At 37.5% G+C, this 17,264-nt stretch overlaps 1 protein-coding gene across 1 annotated transcript in view; it reads left to right on the forward strand.

Annotated features, from left to right (window-relative positions):
• SLC9A8 (solute carrier family 9 member A8) overlaps window positions 1-17,264 on the forward strand; it is a 91,308-nt gene that overhangs the window by 14,876 nt on the left and 59,168 nt on the right. Inside the window, exon 5 of the mRNA XM_044663822.1 lies at window positions 9,521-9,579. Coding sequence (XP_044519757.1) covers window positions 9,521-9,579 — 59 coding nt within the window. The remainder of the gene's footprint in view (window positions 1-9,520; window positions 9,580-17,264) is intronic.

The following is a 17,264-nucleotide window of genomic DNA, read 5'->3' on the forward strand; positions in this document are numbered from 1 at the left end:
CCCGTCTTTAGGCCTGGCTCTCAATCCACTGAGCCACCCAGCTGCCCCCTCTATTTTGTACATATTGAGTTTGACATGCTGATTCAAATGGAGATGTTCAGCAGAGAGCTTGTGATATTTTCAGCGGAAAAATTAAGGAAAGAGTGTGCAGAAAGGAGAAAGAGGATCTATTACAGTCTTAGACACCTATGGTTGGAGAGAGAAAGAAAGTGTTTAATGCTAACAAAAGAAAACTAATGTCTAGATTCAAACATACACACTTATCAAGTAGACATGGCTATACAAAAAAATTTGTATGTTTTTAGAGAGTTGTAGTGTACCATTGGGTTTATTCAGAGATGTAACTAGTAATTTTTGTGTCCAGCGTAAGCTTCACAAAATACAGAAGCTTGCTTGCATTCTAGCTAGCAGATCTCCAAGGACCTCAGTAGACCTTAAGTATTATCTCTGCAACTGGGTGGCTCATTGGTTTGAGGGCCAGGCCTAGAGATGGGAGGTCCTAGATTCAAATCTGACCTCAGACACTAACTACTTGTGTGACCCTGGGCAAGTCACTTAACCTCCATCACCTAGCCCTTACCACTCTTCTGCCTTGGAACCAATATGTAGTATGGATTCCAAAATGGAAGGAAAAGGTTTTAAAAAAATAGTGTAAAGATTCCAAATGAATTTGACAAGGATCTTGTGTTGGTTCAGCAGCTGTGGTCAATATACAAGTATTTTAAGGATTCTTCATAGATGATCATTAAAGTTCACCAATCCTGGCTTCCTCCTGGACCTTCTGCAAGACCATATTATCAACTTCCATATGTACTTGTCCTAGAGTTTGCAAGTGTTGTGCTGAACCCTGAGGAATGACATTTTTTTTAGTTATTTAAGCAACCAAAAAGAAGAAGCCTTGATTTCATCCCCCTTCCTTGCCACCCTGGCCCTGTGGGATCCTATGCCCCAGTCTTCTGGGGCCAGGGTCAACTCTCCAAAAATATATCTTAGGAAAAAAAAATATTTTTAGGGCTTTAGTTTTTATCTCCTCCCCGCCAAAATTTGTAGCTTTTTTAGACTTGTATTGTCTCCAGTTATTTATAGGGAGTCCCTAATTTTTCTTTTCTTCTAAGCATAGCCTGAAAGAATTCACTTAGCATATATAGGCCAAATGAATTGACTAAAGGAAACTAACCAAAGGTATCCATGTTAAGATACAAATTGGTTAAGCCTCCATTTCTGGGAAAGTCTGAATTTCTGCTTTTCCACCACTTTCTCTCTGCTTTGCCTCTTTGTGAGTGCCCCCAACATGAAATGTAGAAACCTTGGCTTACCACCTTAGTCTCTTTTAGTTCTGTGACACCTATAGAGAATATATCCAAATCCTGGTTATCTGCAAGGTGATCAAGATGTTCACTTGTTAGTGGGCTGGCTCTGGGAAAACTAGGGGCATTTGTTCTGGTGCAGGCCCCTTTTCTTTGATTCTTCTTGAAGCAAAGGTTTTGAGATATATGCCACAGGCCCCTGCAAAAAAATATACCTAGTCCTTTAAAATATGACATTTGATAGCCTTCCTTTTCCGGAGCTGCTTCTTTCCTCCAGGCTATTTCTAATTTGTACTTAGTCTTAAGATTGAGAAATTTTGTGGCAGTGGGGAAACAGCTAAAGGCTATGAAACAAAAAAGGTTTCAGAATGAGTTATTTAATAATTGTTGTATGTGTAGTGGGTTAGGGTGTGGTTTTTTTTTTTGCATTTGCTTTTTAAAGTTTCAAAATTTTATTATTTATTTTTAACAATCTTTTTACATTTTTAGTTCCAAATTCTCTCCTTCCCTCCCCTACCCACTAAGAAGGCAAGCAAAATTATATTGATTAATTATACATGTGAAATCATGCAAAATATATTTCCATTGTAACCATATTGCAAAAAAAAGAAAATAAAAGAAAGTAAAAGAATTATATTCTAATTTGCACTCAAATTCATCAGTTCTCTCTCTCAAATGGGAAAGTATTTTTTCTTTTTGATTTTTTTGGAATTGTCTCAAATTATTGCATTGATGAGAGTAGTTAAGTCTTTCACAGTTGATCTTTACAGGGTTGCTATTACTATGCACAAGTGATCTCCCAGTTCTTCTCACTTAACTTTGAATCAGTTCATGTAAGTCTTGCCATGTTTTTTTCTGAAACAACTCCCTATATCATTTCTCATACCACAATAGTACTCCATTACAATCCTATGCCACAACTTGTTCAGTAATTCTCCAACTGATGAGTATCCTCTCAATTTCAAATTCTTTGACACCATAAAAAGAGCTACTATAAATATTTTGTACATATAGGTTCTTTTTCTTTCTCTTCGAATTCTTTGGGGTACAAGCCTAGTAGTGATATTGCTGGGTCAAAGAGTATGTAGTTGTTGTTTTTTTTAACCCCTTACCTTCTCTCTTAGAATTGACACTGAATATTGGTTCCAAAGCAGAACCACAGCAAGGGCTAGACCAGTGATGGTGATGGTTTTAGAGGAGTGCTGGGTTCACCCCCCTGACCACCAAGTACCATGCCCCACCTCCTTCAGAGAATGAGTGCCATGCCCCTCCCCTGCACTGATTGCTGGATGCACCTTGCCACCCCTCTTACCCCACACAGGGGAGGGAAGAAACACTTCCATTGGGCTTCTGGGTGGAGGGGTAGATGAAGTTAAAAAATGTCAGGCTCAATGTGCGTCGGCCATGGGTGGGGGGAGTGCGGAGGGTGAAGGGGAAAGTAGGAGTATGAATCATGTAACCATGTTAAAAATGATTATTAATAAATGTTTAAATTAAAAAAAAAATGTCAGGCTCAGTGGAGAGAGGGAGGAGAGCAGCTCCACTCAAGTCCCTCTGCCTTTCTAGTAACGAACTCTGGGGGGGGTGAGATGAGGGTAGGGCAGCACATGTGCCCACAGAGAGAGCTCAGTGTGCCATCTTTGGCACCCTGCCATAGATTCACCATCACTGGGCTAGGCAATTGGGTTTAAATGACTTGTCCAGGACCACATAGCTAGGAAATGTCTGAGGCCAGATTTGAATCCAGGACCTCCAGTGTCCAGGCTTGGCACTCTGTCCCCTGAATCAACTAGCTACTCTGGCATGTAGTTTTATAACCCTTTGGGCATAGTTCCAAATTGTTTTCCAGAATGGCTCACGACTCTACCAGTAGTTTATTAATGTCCCTGTTTTGCTTATCTCCTCCATCATTTGTCATTCCTGATAGGTATAAGGTGGTAACTTAGAGTTGTTTTAATCAGTAGTAATTCAGAACATTTAAAAACTATGACTACAAATAGCTTTGATTTCTTTTTCCACAAACTGCTTATTTATATCCTTTGACCACTTATCAATTAGGAAATCTCTCTTATCTTTTTACTAATTTTACTCAGTATACTGGAAAAATGAAGCCTTTATCACAGAAACCTGCTATAAAATTTTTTTAATATTATTATTCTATGGTACCTTTTAGCAAAATGTAGTATCCCTGATTATTTCTTTAATTATTCTATTTTTGTTTTTGCTTTGTTTAAGGTCATGCTTGCTATCCCTTGCCTTTCTTATTTCACCTGAATTAAGGTTCTGCTCCTGCCCTTTATTGTAACTCTGGGTGTATTTTCCTGTTTCATGTGTCTTTTATAACGACATATTGTTGGATCCTGGTTTCTGATCCATTTTGTTATCCACTTCTTTTTTTATGAATGAGTTCATTTCATTTCCATTCACAGATTTTGTTTACTGTATATTTTCTCCATTCTATTTTCTTCTGTTTATCCTTCTCTCTCTTTCATCACCTCCCTTTTCAAGTCTGTTTTGCTTCTTGACCACTGTGTTTCTTAATCTAACTTCATCATTCCATTCCTCTTCCTCCCAAATCTCTTAGTCCCTTCCCCCCCTTATTTTTCTATTGGGTAAAATAGATTTCTATACCCAACTGAGTGTGTCTATATATTCTTCCCTCTTTGAACCAATTTATTTTTTCTATTATAAAGCTATTTTATTTTATCAATTACATGTAATAACAAGTTTCCAAATACATTTTCCAAAGTTATTCTTTTTTTTTTTTAAAAACCTTTACCTTTCGTTTTAGAATCAACACTGTGTATTGGTTCCAAGGCAGAAGACTGGTAAGGGCTAGGCAATGGGGGTTAAGTGACTTGCCCAGGGTTACACAGACACACATGGTTTCTGAGGTTAGATTTGAACCCAGGACCTCCCATCTCTGGGCTTGGCTCTCAATCCACTGAGGACCAAGCTGCCCCCCAAAGTTATTCTTTGAACTAATTTTGATGAGAGTGAGGTTCAAGCATTGAACCCCCACTTTCCCCTTTACTATGAAAGCTCTTCCTTGCAAGTCTCTTTGATATGAGAAAAATTTCCCCATTACACCTCTCCCCTTCCTCTTCTCCCAATTTATCCCTCTTTCTCATTTCTTTTTTTTGTTTTTTTGATATCACCCCAACATAATCAAGTCTCATTCATTGCGTGTGTGTGTGTGTGTGTGTGTGTGTAGACTCCTACCCCCATAATGATAAGGTTCTTAGGATTAGGTGCATCATCTTCCCTCATAGTAATGTAAGAAGTTTAGCTTTATTGAGTCTCTTATAATTAATCTTTTATGTTTACCCTTTTTATGCTTCTCTTGAGACTTGTGTTTTAATATAAAATTTTCTATTTAGCTATGGTCATTTCATCAAGAATTCTTGAAAGTCCTCTATTTCATTAAATATCAAATTTTTTTCTCCTGAAGGTATTTACTCAGTTTTGTTGGATAGGTAATTCTTGGTTATATTCCTAGCTCCTCTGCCTTCCAGAATAGCTTATTGCAAGTCTTTTGTTTCTTTAACACAGAAGCTGGTAGATCTTGTGTGATCTTGACTGTGGCTCCACAATATTTGAATTATGTCTTTCTGGCTGCTTGAAATATTTTCTCTTTGACTTGGAAGCTCTAGAATTTAGCTAGAATATTCCTAAGAGTTTCATTTTGGAATCTCTTTTAGGAAGTAGTTGGTGAATTCTTTCAATTTCTATTTTACCTTCTGGATCTAAGATATCAGGGTAGTTTTCCTTTATAATTTCTTCAAAGACGGTTTCTAGGCTCTTTTTTGTTTTAAACCCTTACCTTCCATCTTAGAATCAATACTATGTATTGGTTCTAAGGCAGAAGAGTGGTAAGGGCTAAGCAATAGGGGAATTGTAGTTTTTAGGTAGTCTAATAATTCTTTTTTTTTTTTTTTAAATAACCCTTACCTTCTATCTTGGAATCAATACTGGGTATTGGTTCCAAGGCAGAAGAGTGGTAAGGGCTAGGCAATGGGGGTTAAATGACTTGCCCAGGGTTACAAAGCTAGAAAGTATCTGAGGCCAGATTTAAACCCAGGACCTCCCATCTCTGGACCTGGCTCTCAATCCACTGAGCCACCCAGCTGCCCCCTAGTCTAATAATTCTTAAATTATCTCTTCTTACCTAGATGGGGGGGGAGTGTCCTGGATTCAAATCTGGCCTGAGACATTTCCTAGCTTTGTGACCCTGGGCAAGTCACTTAACACCCATTGCCTACCCCTTAGCATTCTTCTGCCTTGAAACCAATACACAGTATTGATTCTAAGATGGAAATTAAGAGCTTTAAAAAATTGTCTCTCCTTAATCTATTTTCCAAGTCAGTAGTTACTCTGATGAATATTTCACATTTTCTTTTATTTTCTCATTCTTTTGCCTTTGTTTTATTGTTTCTTGATGTCTCATGGAATCATTAGCTTCCATTTGCCCAATTCTCATTTATTTTCCAATTCTAATTTTTAAGAAATTATTTTCTTCTGTGAGATTTTGAACTTTTTTTTTCTATTTGGCCAGTTCTTTTTTTTTTTTTTTTTAGGGAATTGATATTAGTAAGACAGCACTGGTTGGGTTTAAAAGAGTAAAGACTGTGCTAAGTATGCTTTAAGGGAAAAGATTGAGATGAAGTCGTCCTCTGCACATTTAGTGACATACACAGGGTTCTTTCAAAAATCTAACCTTTAAGATTCATATGAATTGAAGCAAAGTTTTTTTTTAAGAAGTTCTTTTTTTTCCAGAGAATTTCTGTGCCTCTTCTATTGTTAGGACAATTTGCTAAGGTATTATTTCCTTAAATGAAATTTTGTACTTCTTTTACCAACTTGTTAATTCTCTTTTCATAATTTTCTTACATCACTCATTTTTTACCTCATGATTTTTCCTTCCCTACTTATCTCTTTCTTTAACTCTTCTAGGAATTCTTGTTGCTCTTTGGTCCAATGAATTTGCTTGTAGCTAGTTTTACACTTTTTGTTTTTCTGCCACCATAATAGCTCTTTATGGTCAAGTTCTTTTTTTGTCGTTTGCTGATTTTCCCAGTCTCTTTCTTCACTTTGAACTTAATGTTAAATTTAGGTTCTGCTCAACTGAAGGTGAGAAGACACTGTTCTAAGTTCAGACTTTTTTTGTGCTGTGGTTTTCAGAGCTAGTTCTGTGAGTCTGCAAGTTTTCTGTGCTTCCCTAAAGTGGTATGATCCAGGGATAGGTGTGGTCACTGTTCTTCTGGTCTGCATCCTGATCTTTATCCAGGAAGAGTGCTGTTCCTCTGAATCCACCAGTGCTATTGATGTGACTCAGAACTGTGTGTGGTCAGTAGAACTGTTAGACAACACCACCTGCACCCAGGGCCAGCAAAGGATCCCCTGTAATCTCTTTCTAAACAGCCGTCTGACCTTATTATCATCTGGGCTGAGAGCTTCTGAAGCTTCTGCTGCTCTTGCTGCTTGCTGCTGCTGCTAAAGTGACTGCCTCCAAGGCCCCCTTGTGGCCCCCCTCTGGGTTGGCTCTCACCCTGCTATTCTGCCAACCTCCTAAGTTGTCTTAAACTGGAGAAATGTCTCATTCTGACCGTTTGCTGGCTCTGTTACTCCAAAATTTGATTTGAGAAGTTTAAAATGTTGTTTGGAAAGGATGTGTTGGGAGAGGTCAGCTGTGTTGCTGCCTGTATTCTGCCACCTTAGCTCCTCCCTAGTGGAGATTTAAAAAAAAATTTATTTTCAATTCCAAAATTCTATCCCTCCTTCACCCACTGAGAAGGCAAGAAATATGATACCCATTGTCCTTAAAAAGTTATGCAAAACATATTTCATCATTACAATATTGCTATTTTCCTGTACAGTGTTCTGCTCTCTTTACTTTGCTTCAATTCATATGAATCTTAAAGGTTAGATTTTTTAAAGAACCCTGTGTATGTCACTAAATGTGCAGAGGACTACTTCATCTCAATCTTTTCCCTTAAAGCATACTTAGCACAGTCTTTACTCTTTTGAGATATAAACCCAACCAGTGCTGTCTTACTAATATCAGTTCCCTAATCATGAGCCACCTTTTGATTTTGAGCCTCTAGAACTTGAAGAGAAATATTAGAATAATGATGCCCAAGAATACTATATGTCATGTATCCAGATAGGTTTTTTGGTTTTTAAAATTCTCTGCATTAAAAGAAATTTCAATTTTCCCATCATGGGGAAAAAAAATAGCTTAAACACTCTTTAAGTTCATCCATATTGGAGCCTCTGATCACATATGATCTTTTTTTTTTCCTGTATCGAACTCTTGAGAGCCATTCATTACATTGCAGTTCATCATATAAGTAAGCACTGATACCTGTTAAGCCACATTTTTTTGTGAGGCATAGTTCCTTTATCAGATTGTTTTTTTGTTTTTTGATGCTGAAAATAGCTCTGTATTATAAAGTAGCAGTAGACCTATCATCTTTGGTTATCATGACTTCAGGTTTGTTGCTTTGAAATACAAATTTTAATTTAAAATTCTCATATCCTAGGTAGACAGTGGTTGAGAGGACATCTTAGAATTGGGGTAACATTTATGAATAAAGGTATTACTGTGGAGGCCTCACTTTGCTGATTCAGTCCTTGTACTTAGTCCTTTATGTTTCCTCCTCCCTACTGGATTGGGGCTGTGTTTATTCCTTCCCTTGCCTTTCTTTTCTCATCTTTGATGGATGGTTTAGGATGCTTCTCTTCTCTGCTCGCTGCTTTCTATTCCCTGATTTTTTCCCAGAAGATGCTACTATGGTTAGCTTACGTTTTAACCAGAAGCAATATAATAGCTGATTAGGTCCTTAAGGTTCCTTCCGTCACCCCACACTCATTTTGTTTCATGGAATTTATGTCAGACAAAAAGTAATATAATCACAATAGTTCAGAGACACCATCTAGTAAAATTCTTAAAATTAAGGCAAAGGTTTGGTTCTCTGCATTAATTGAAATTTATGCTTATTGTTAATTCCTCATTTCTTTTAGTTTGAGGCAAAAATCAGGATACAGGAAATGTTTAGGGAAAAGAAATGAGTAGAATATATTACAGTAGCTGACAGGGAGGGAAAGTTAGGAAAAGAGTAGACTTTTATATGGAACTTCCCCAGTCCTTAAAGAGAACTGAATTGTCAATTAAAAAACTGGTCATTTCAGTACATCTTATGGTGCAAATTTGCCTGATGATCGCCTAATGACTCTCCTAGATATCTCTCATTTCTCTGCTATAGTTCAGCCCACCTTTCACTTTCTTTTTCTTGCTCTCTCTTTTATTTATTTATTTATTTGCTTGTTTGTTTATTTATTTGTTTGTTTGTTTGTTTGTTTAATTAATTATTTGTTTGTTTGTTTGTTTATTTATTTGTTTGTTTATTTGCATGTTACATCTATGCTACCAACTCTTTCTGACTCAGCTAGTTAAATTCTGGGTGAAACTGAGGATACTGTCACCTACTGCTGTAGCTGCTTGGCTCCTGTAGATTTATTTTAGTGCACATGTATAAATATCTGTCTATGTATATATTACTCTTGGGTCTACTTTTCTCACTTTGCTTTATTCTAAAAATTTTAGACTTCCATATATTTTTCTGCCTTTTTCATATTTGTGATCCTTTATGGTAATCAGACCAGAGTATTTATTCATTTAACTAGGTTTTTGTACTACCCACCCCTGGCTATTTCTACTTTAACTCATCCTGTTTGAGAAAATAAAGTGTATTGTTAAGGGGAGCAGCTAAGTGCCTTAGTGGATAGAGAACCCAAGCCTAGAGATGAGAAGTTTAGGTCTGGCTTCAAACACTTCCTAGTTCTGTGACCCTAGGCAACCCGGTTGCCTAACCCTTACCACTCTTTTGCCTTGGAACAGAGGTTTAGTGTTGATTCTAAGATGGAAGGTAAAGGTTTAAAAAAAAAAAAAAGAGTAGTACTTTTAACCCTAATTTTGAATATTGAATAGTTAATATCTAAATCTTTTTTCCAAAAAATAAATTTTATTGATATTTTTGTTGTTTTTTTTTAATAAAATTAACTGCTTTGTGTTTATTCTCTTTATATTTCTATGCGAACATGTCTCCCCTATTAGAATATAAGCTTCCTGCAAGGAGGGCTTATTTTACTAACAGTGACTATAATTTTTATGAAATTCTTCAAATCAAAGTCGTCTATCTCCCTTTTTATAGGTATCCTCATGGGAGCAGTTATAAAAATCATAGAATCTCAGAAATTGGCAAATTGGAAGGTAATGTTTATAATTACTTTTAATATAATTTGAGCCTTTTTATTTGTTGCCCTTATTTTGTTTTTAAAGGTAATACTGGTGAAAATTGTATTCTGGTGAATATGATTCCTTTACTACTATATTCTGCTAATCAAATTGTTTATAATACTCTGTTGATTTTGATTGCATTCTATTAGCCTTCATTTTTATATTGATGTCTTCAGATCTAAGCAGCTAAAGTTGTTGTTCCTATGCTACCCCAAGTGAAGAATAATAGATGAGTAACACTAGATTTAAAAACCCCTTTGTTATGGACTTATTCAAAACACTGAGGAATAAGTACCTTATGAATATTATTCAGTTGTCAACTACTTAGATACCTCTGAGTACATAGTATCATTAGTACTGGAAGAAATTTATCTGCCATAGTTATACTTTTAATACTGTAAGGGTTAAATGAGGAGTCTGATTAAGTGAAGAGAGCAGTTTAATTAAAACTTTGTTTAATTTAGAAAGAAGTATAGATGGAAAGATAGAAAAGAGAAAAAGAGAGATTATTAATCTTATACACTATAAATTTACTTAAACTAAGTCTTACTAATAAATAATTCCTAATATCTACCTAAATTTTCCTAATATTACCTCTGTCTTCTCAGGACAGGTTCTTCTTCCTGGCATACCAGGCCTAATCTACTCTATCTGTAAAATATTAACCAACTAATTCCCTAAAGCAATAGATAGCCAACTGTCACCAGCCAACTGCCAGCAGCCCCTTGCCTGAGAGTCAGAACTCCTGCTCTATATAAAGATCCTAGAGGCAAAAGACCCTTCCCTCAGCAGCTTGCTTCCTTTATCTCCTCACTGACCAATTCCTGTTTTACAGTCTTCCTGCCAGAAAGCAGTTCCTATTTCCTCTCCTCAGTTCCTAGTCTCCTTGGTAACAGAATCTTCAGCTCTGGCTCACTGCTCACTGAACCTGTCAGTTCTGTGATCCACTGAGAAATCCTGCTCTCTCCCCTCTTAAACTAGACAGAGGGAGAGATTAAGAAAATCCCGTTCACAATGCTCATATGTGGATTCTTATATATTTGTTCATTCACCAACTGTATTTATAAGTACAGAGAACTTAAAAAAAAAAACAAAACCTTATCTTCAGTCTTAGAATCAATGCTAAGTATTGGTTCCTAGGCAAAAGAACAGTAAGGAGTAGGTAATTGGGTTAAGTGATTTGCCCAGGGTTGCACACCTAGAAGTGTCTGAGGCCAATTTGAACCCAGGCTCTTTATCCACTGAGCAGTATATAGAGGATGTTTAGGACACTGTGCTACTGATTAGGGGAGAGAAATAAGACATGATCTGTGCTTTCAAGGAGGTCATATCCAAGAGAAAATATATCTCTATTTCTATATCTATCTATTGTAAGAGGGAAATTTAGGTATTTTATAGATATATATATTTAAAACGGGGCCGCCAGGAATCAACAGTTTTGATTGATTCCGTAATTAAATCAGACCCAAGTCAGCATCTGGTTGAGGCAAGTTTATTTACAATCAGGAAGGTAAAAGTATAGGAATAAAGAGAAAGGGAGAGGCTAGTCCAGGCCTCGTCAGGCCTGGACGAGAAAGAAGGTTAAAAGGCTAAATAAATGAAGCTGCAAGCCGCAAGGCCCAGCAACCCTGCTTAAGGCAGAGTTTGGAAGCGGCCTAGGTAGGCCAAGGAAGTCAGCCTAACTTACCCACATGACAGTACAGAGTGTAAGCGTTCTGTGGTCTCAGGAGAGGTCCTTCAGCACCAAGTTCAGAGTGGGAACTGCCCCAACAGGAAGTAACTAACTAACTTAAAGAGAAAGTGTCTTTCGTTACTTCCCGTGGACCCACCTCTAATTCAAGCGGACAAATGGCAGTCTCTACATTGATTTGGACTGCTCAAAGGGCAGTCCCTTGTTCTTGATTTGTTACTTATTGTCACGTGTGGGTAACTCGTCTCCCCTCCCCACTAAGGAAGGTGAGGAATTACATCATTTCTATGCCTAGGTTAAGTAAGAGTTTAGCTATGAATGGCTAGAGTTAATTCCATTTACACACTATCTATCTATCTGTCTGTCTCTCATTTTGTAATAGCAGTATTTGAAAACAATCTGATTTGAATTTTTTTTTCTTTTTACCAAACCTATAATTTTATCTACTTGAGGAGTTCCAAGGAACTTATTTTACCCATAAAGACTAATGCTCTGAACCTGAGAGTCTTGGAGAGCTTAGTTTTATGATCTGGCTTATATTTTAGGAATGACCAGGGTTTAGAGCAGTGGTTCCCAAACTTTTTTGGCGTACCACCCCCTTTCCAGAAAAAATATTACTTGACGCCCACTGGAAATTATGAAACTATTTATTGAACTAAGAATAGAATGTAATACAAAAAAAGTGTGGCCATCACTGCCTCCCTTGATTGCTGCAGCACCCACCAGGGGGTGGTAGTGCCTACTTTGGAAATCACTGATTTAGAGGATGTAGGGAGGAATGACAAGAATATATTTGTCTAGAGTCCTATAATTGAATCTAAAGGGCTTTAAAGTGAAAGAAATGGATAAGAGAAGTGCCTACATTTATTCACCAAGTTATTAGAGTCCATAGAGAGGTCCTCCACTAAAGTCATAAGAAGAGCAATAAAAATGAGTTAAATTTGTCTATCATGTGCCTCTCTGTGTCTGGCCCTGAAGACATAAAAATAAAGACTGAAGTAGTCCTTAATCTGAAGGAGCTTACATTTTTAACAGAGAGCAGTGAGAGTTGATATTAATAATAAGACAAATACCCCCAAAAGAATATCCTTGACCTCTGAAAAACATCGCAAAATGCAGGCAATCAATCAAAGTAAATTAGAGACTTCATTGCAAGGAGATAAATTTGACTAAGGTATCACTAAGACCCCATAAGATAGAATCTATTGTATTTTAAGAAGATATACTCATATGAGGAAATCTAGGAACTAGGGTTGGGATGCATAGTGAAAAACAATAGAGGTAGAAATTGGAAAGAATATACTATTAGTCTACTTTGAGAAAGAGAAGAAAGATGAGAAATATGATCTATATATCTGGTACAGAAGCATGATATGGAAAATAATAAGGAGACTTCAATTTAAGTGGATATCTGCTGGCATTTTCCTTGTTTGCCAAAGCATAACATCTAATAATTTCTTGCTTTAGTTTTAAGATATTTTCAAACTTCAAAAAGAGGAAAAATCAGAGACAGCTGGGTAGCTCAGTGGATTGAGAACCAGGCCTAGAGACATGAGATCCTAAGTTCAAATCTGGCCTCAGACACTAACTAGCTGTGTGACTCTGGGCAAGTCACTTTACCTTCATTTTTTAGCCCTTACCACTCTTCTGCCTTGAAGTATTGATTCCAAGATGGAAGGTAAGGGTTTAAAAAAAAAAAGAAAAAAGAGAGGGAATCAATGGAGGGAGTTCTATCTTTCACTTAATTCTCACCAACAGGAAGGAACTGGATCCTAGGATAGAAATAATGGGAACTGTATGAGATGATATGGCGTAAAGAAATAGAGACCATTTAAGTGAACAGAAGCAAGGTTTAATCTTTCTTATGAGAAGGGGTCACAATGCCCAATGCATGGGTGAAGATACAAGCATTTTTTTTTTTTAAACCCTTATACTTCGGTGTATTGTCTCATAGGTGGAAGATTGGTAAGGGTGGGCAATGGGGGTCAAGTGACTTGCCAAGATACAAGCATTTTATAGATTCCTAATGCAAACCCCCCACCCACTCTGTTTGATACCCATGGTCTGGGACTGAATTTATAATGTAGGCATGAAAGACTACCCAATCAGAAAAAAAAAAAGCATAATCACCCCCCACCATGCACACACCTCAAACAGCATGAGTTCTATCATGAGTTCCACAAGGTGGGGTGGCAGGAAGGGAGGTTATGAAGAGGTAGTTATGTCTTTAGGAGGGATTCTTCTGACTTCTAAAGATCAAAGGAGATAAGGAGGTAGGATAGTCTAGTGGTTTGCTTTCTTTGAGATAGGAGATCTCTCAACCCACTGGGCCTATGGCAATAACAAAATGTCCTTAAGATGTTATTTTGAACTCCTAAACAGATTTTCCTTCTCTAATGGAATCCCACCCTTAGAAGAACAAATTAATTATTTTCTCTCCACACAGGAACCTTGTAATATTGAGGAATGTAATGTGAGGTGGCTAACAGAACCTTTTTGCTTCTGTAATTTCAAATGGTCACAAAAGTCAGTTAAAGATCTTAGAATCTTCAGAAAGTCAGTTAGAATTTGAAGCTATAAATAGAGGTGAAGTTCCAACTAATGAAGCTTTTGCCTTCTGGCTTTTGCTGTGGCTGGAGGCTTTTGCTTTGACTTAGCCTGTTGGCTTTGGCCTTTAGACTTGGCTTTGGCCTAATTGCTTTGGCCTTGGCCTGTGCTTATTTTGTCTTGGGGAAATTTAGACCTATCTCATTTCTCTGGACCTCTCCCTGATCTCTCCATCTATATCCCTTCCCTTCCCCTGAATTTCCTTTGGGCCCTGAGTGGAAGAGAGGGCTTGGTGATTGGAAATTGTGGGTTTAGTTTCTATAGACAAGTAGAGTATCCTCAAATAAGTTATCCCTAGTTTTAGTGATTTGATAAATTCTTTACTTAAAAGGCAGTCAAATCTTCCTGACTGGGAGAGCGGGCTCTCTCAGTCTAAACCTCTCCGTGACCCATCCCCCACCATCACCCCTCTCCCTAGCAGCAGTTAGAAAACCCTGAACCTCTTTCCCTCTGATTAACCTGAGATTAATAAATCCCCTTGTTATCTACTCAAAGTCTCTGGTGAATCATTATATCGAAGATTAAGGCAAGGGCTAAAGAGGAAAGGAATAATTTTCTTTTATTTCTTGAGGGGAACTGCGGGGCATCCATCTTGGGAGGAAGTACCTACCTGAGACTTCCTGCAGCGATTAGTTTGACTGGCAGGGTGAAGCCGTCTCAACTCCTCCCTGAGGGACTTTAGAAATTAACAAGAGAAAATCCTCCACCCAAACCTAAACATTTCTGACTGGCCTAAACTCCTTTACATCATAGGGATACCTTCTCTGCTTAAAGGGTCCAGCCTATTTCCCCAGTGTCCTCTGTCTCTAGTCTCTGTGAATAAACCTGTTTGAGCTGCCCTCTCCTACATATCCCTCCCTTATCTCCTATATACCTTCTCTTACCTTCATTCCTCCCCCAATCACCTTATAATCGCCTATATCCCTTTTATCTATCCTCACACCCAAATTGCCTTCGAGACCCACTCAGATTACCTTACTACTTTTTATAATAGGAAGTAACCACTTTGTATTAGAATTTATGATAGAGGAGGGAAAACCAGGCCTATGGATTTTGGAAGATTAAATTTCAGAAATTCAAAGAAAAAAAATAGAATCCAGTGGACTAAAAGTTAAAATTCTACAGAATAAGTATCTCAGGAAGGATATGAAATTCTTAAGAATGAAATTCTGAAGATTCAAAGAGAAATAATTCCAATGAGGAAAAGGAAGAATTATCTAAAGAAAATTAAGTGATTTTGCAGGGAATTTATTGAACAACTTAGATTTTTAAAAGACTTGACAGTGAAGGCAAGTAACAAAATCCATATAATAGTCTATCCCAGTACTAGAAGAATAGTATTAGAAGCAATCCATCAGTTCTGTAAAACTGTCAAAAGTTCCTACAGCCCAGGTCTCATCATTTGCTCACCTTCTCAGCCAACTTCAATGGCTCTTTATTGCTTCAAGGACCAAATAGAAACTTTTGTTTGGCTTTTAAACTTGTTGCCAACCTGTCTATATAGACATCTTATTGATTATTCCCCTTCACATACAATATTTCCTTTTCATTCTTTCTCCTTTTGCATAAGAAATTTCCCATAGCTGGGAATGTACTTCCTCTTCATTTCTGACTCTTAGAATCCCCCTCCCTTGAAACATAATTTCAAGTGCTACTTCTCAAATCATTTTTTGCCTGATCCTACATGTACTAATTCTTTCCTTTGAAATTACTTTGTGTTTTTGTAATATTTTTGCTATTTTGTAATAGCAATACATGACTAATATTTTTATAGCACTTTAAGGTTTGCAAAGTGTTACTTAAGTGGATGTATATTTAAAGATAAAAAGATGTACATATAAAGATATGTCTATATACACACCTATATGTATGTATGTATCTACACCTATACCTATCTCTAGAGAAAGATATAGATATTACACAGCCAGTACCTATCAAGGGGCAGCTGAGTGGCTCAGTGGATTGAGAGCCAGGCCTGGAGACTGGAGGTCCTAGGTTCAAGTCCGGCCTCGGACACTTCCAGCTGTGTGACCTTGGGCAAGTCACTTGACCCCTACTGCCCACCCTTACCACTTCTGGGCCAAGGAAAAAAAAGGAGGAGGGTTGGGCGTGGGGCTAGCAACCCCACCCTGTAAAAACTACATCTGCTAAAGAAACTGCAACCTAAAGTAGGGGCAGCTGGGCTAGCTCAGTGGATTGAGAGCCAGGCCTAGAGACGAAAGGTCCTAGGTTCAAGTCCGGGCTCAGACACTTCCCAGCTGGGTGACCCTGAGCGACTGTGTGTCCCATTGCCTACTGGTTGTGGCCCTATGCTCCTGGAATGGAGTCCCAGGATAAAAAAAAAAAGTACCTATCAAAGGAGGGACTTAAATGTAGGTCTTCTTGACTCATAGGCCAGTTCTCTGTCTATTATACCATACTGCCTCTCAAATAATAGGCACTTAATGTATATTGATAAATTGAATTCTGACATTCCCAAATGAGCTGATCCTGAGGAGGGACGTTAAGAATAACAAGTGGTCTTTAAAGCAGTATAGTATAAGAAGAAGGTGTAGGATTTCTGTTCCATGTTAACAAGGCAGTTATCACCAATGCTGATAATAAAATAAAATTGTTCAGTTCTTATTTTGTGACTGTTTTCTCTACAAGGACAATGATCATTGAAATTAAAAAGATAAAACAAAATTGGGCAATAGGAATTGATACCCAAGGTAATTAAGAACATTATAAGAGAGTAAATCTACCTACCTGCCTTTGATGAGTTCAAGTCCATAACCCAGACTGACTATATCTCAGGCTACCGAAAGAATTGGCAGTGATTACTGAACCACTGCTGGGCATCGATGTTATTTTCAGTTCTTTGCTACCACAAAAAGTATTGCTCTGCCTTTCTTTCTGTCTTTGACCTTCTTCAGGCCTACCCAATGACTGGGATCAAAGAGTGGAGATGCTTTAGTCACTTTTTTAGTACAGTTCCAGATAGCTTTCCAGAATAGTTTAATTCACAGTTTTAATAGGCTTTTCTTTCTACATATCTCCCATCATTAAATGTTTTAATCATTTTTCATGTTTGCCAGTTTGTTGGATATTTGAGGTAGAACCTTAGAGTTTTGATTTACATTTCTATTGTTATTACTATTTGCAGCAGTCTTTCATGTGATTGTTAATGGTTGCATTTCTTTTAAGAACCATTTGTTTAAATCCTTTGACAATTTTTCCATTGGGAAATGGCTATTGGTCTTATATTTTTGTATTAAGTTTCCCATATATCCTTGTTGTAGATGTGGCTCTAAAGCCAGTACCCTTGTAGTTCAGTTTTGGGACAGAAATGAGGCACTCACAAGGCATGAACATAGACAAA

The sequence above is a fragment of the Gracilinanus agilis genome, chromosome 2 (assembly GCF_016433145.1).
Source record: "Gracilinanus agilis isolate LMUSP501 chromosome 2, AgileGrace, whole genome shotgun sequence".
NCBI lineage: Eukaryota > Metazoa > Chordata > Mammalia > Didelphimorphia > Didelphidae > Gracilinanus > Gracilinanus agilis.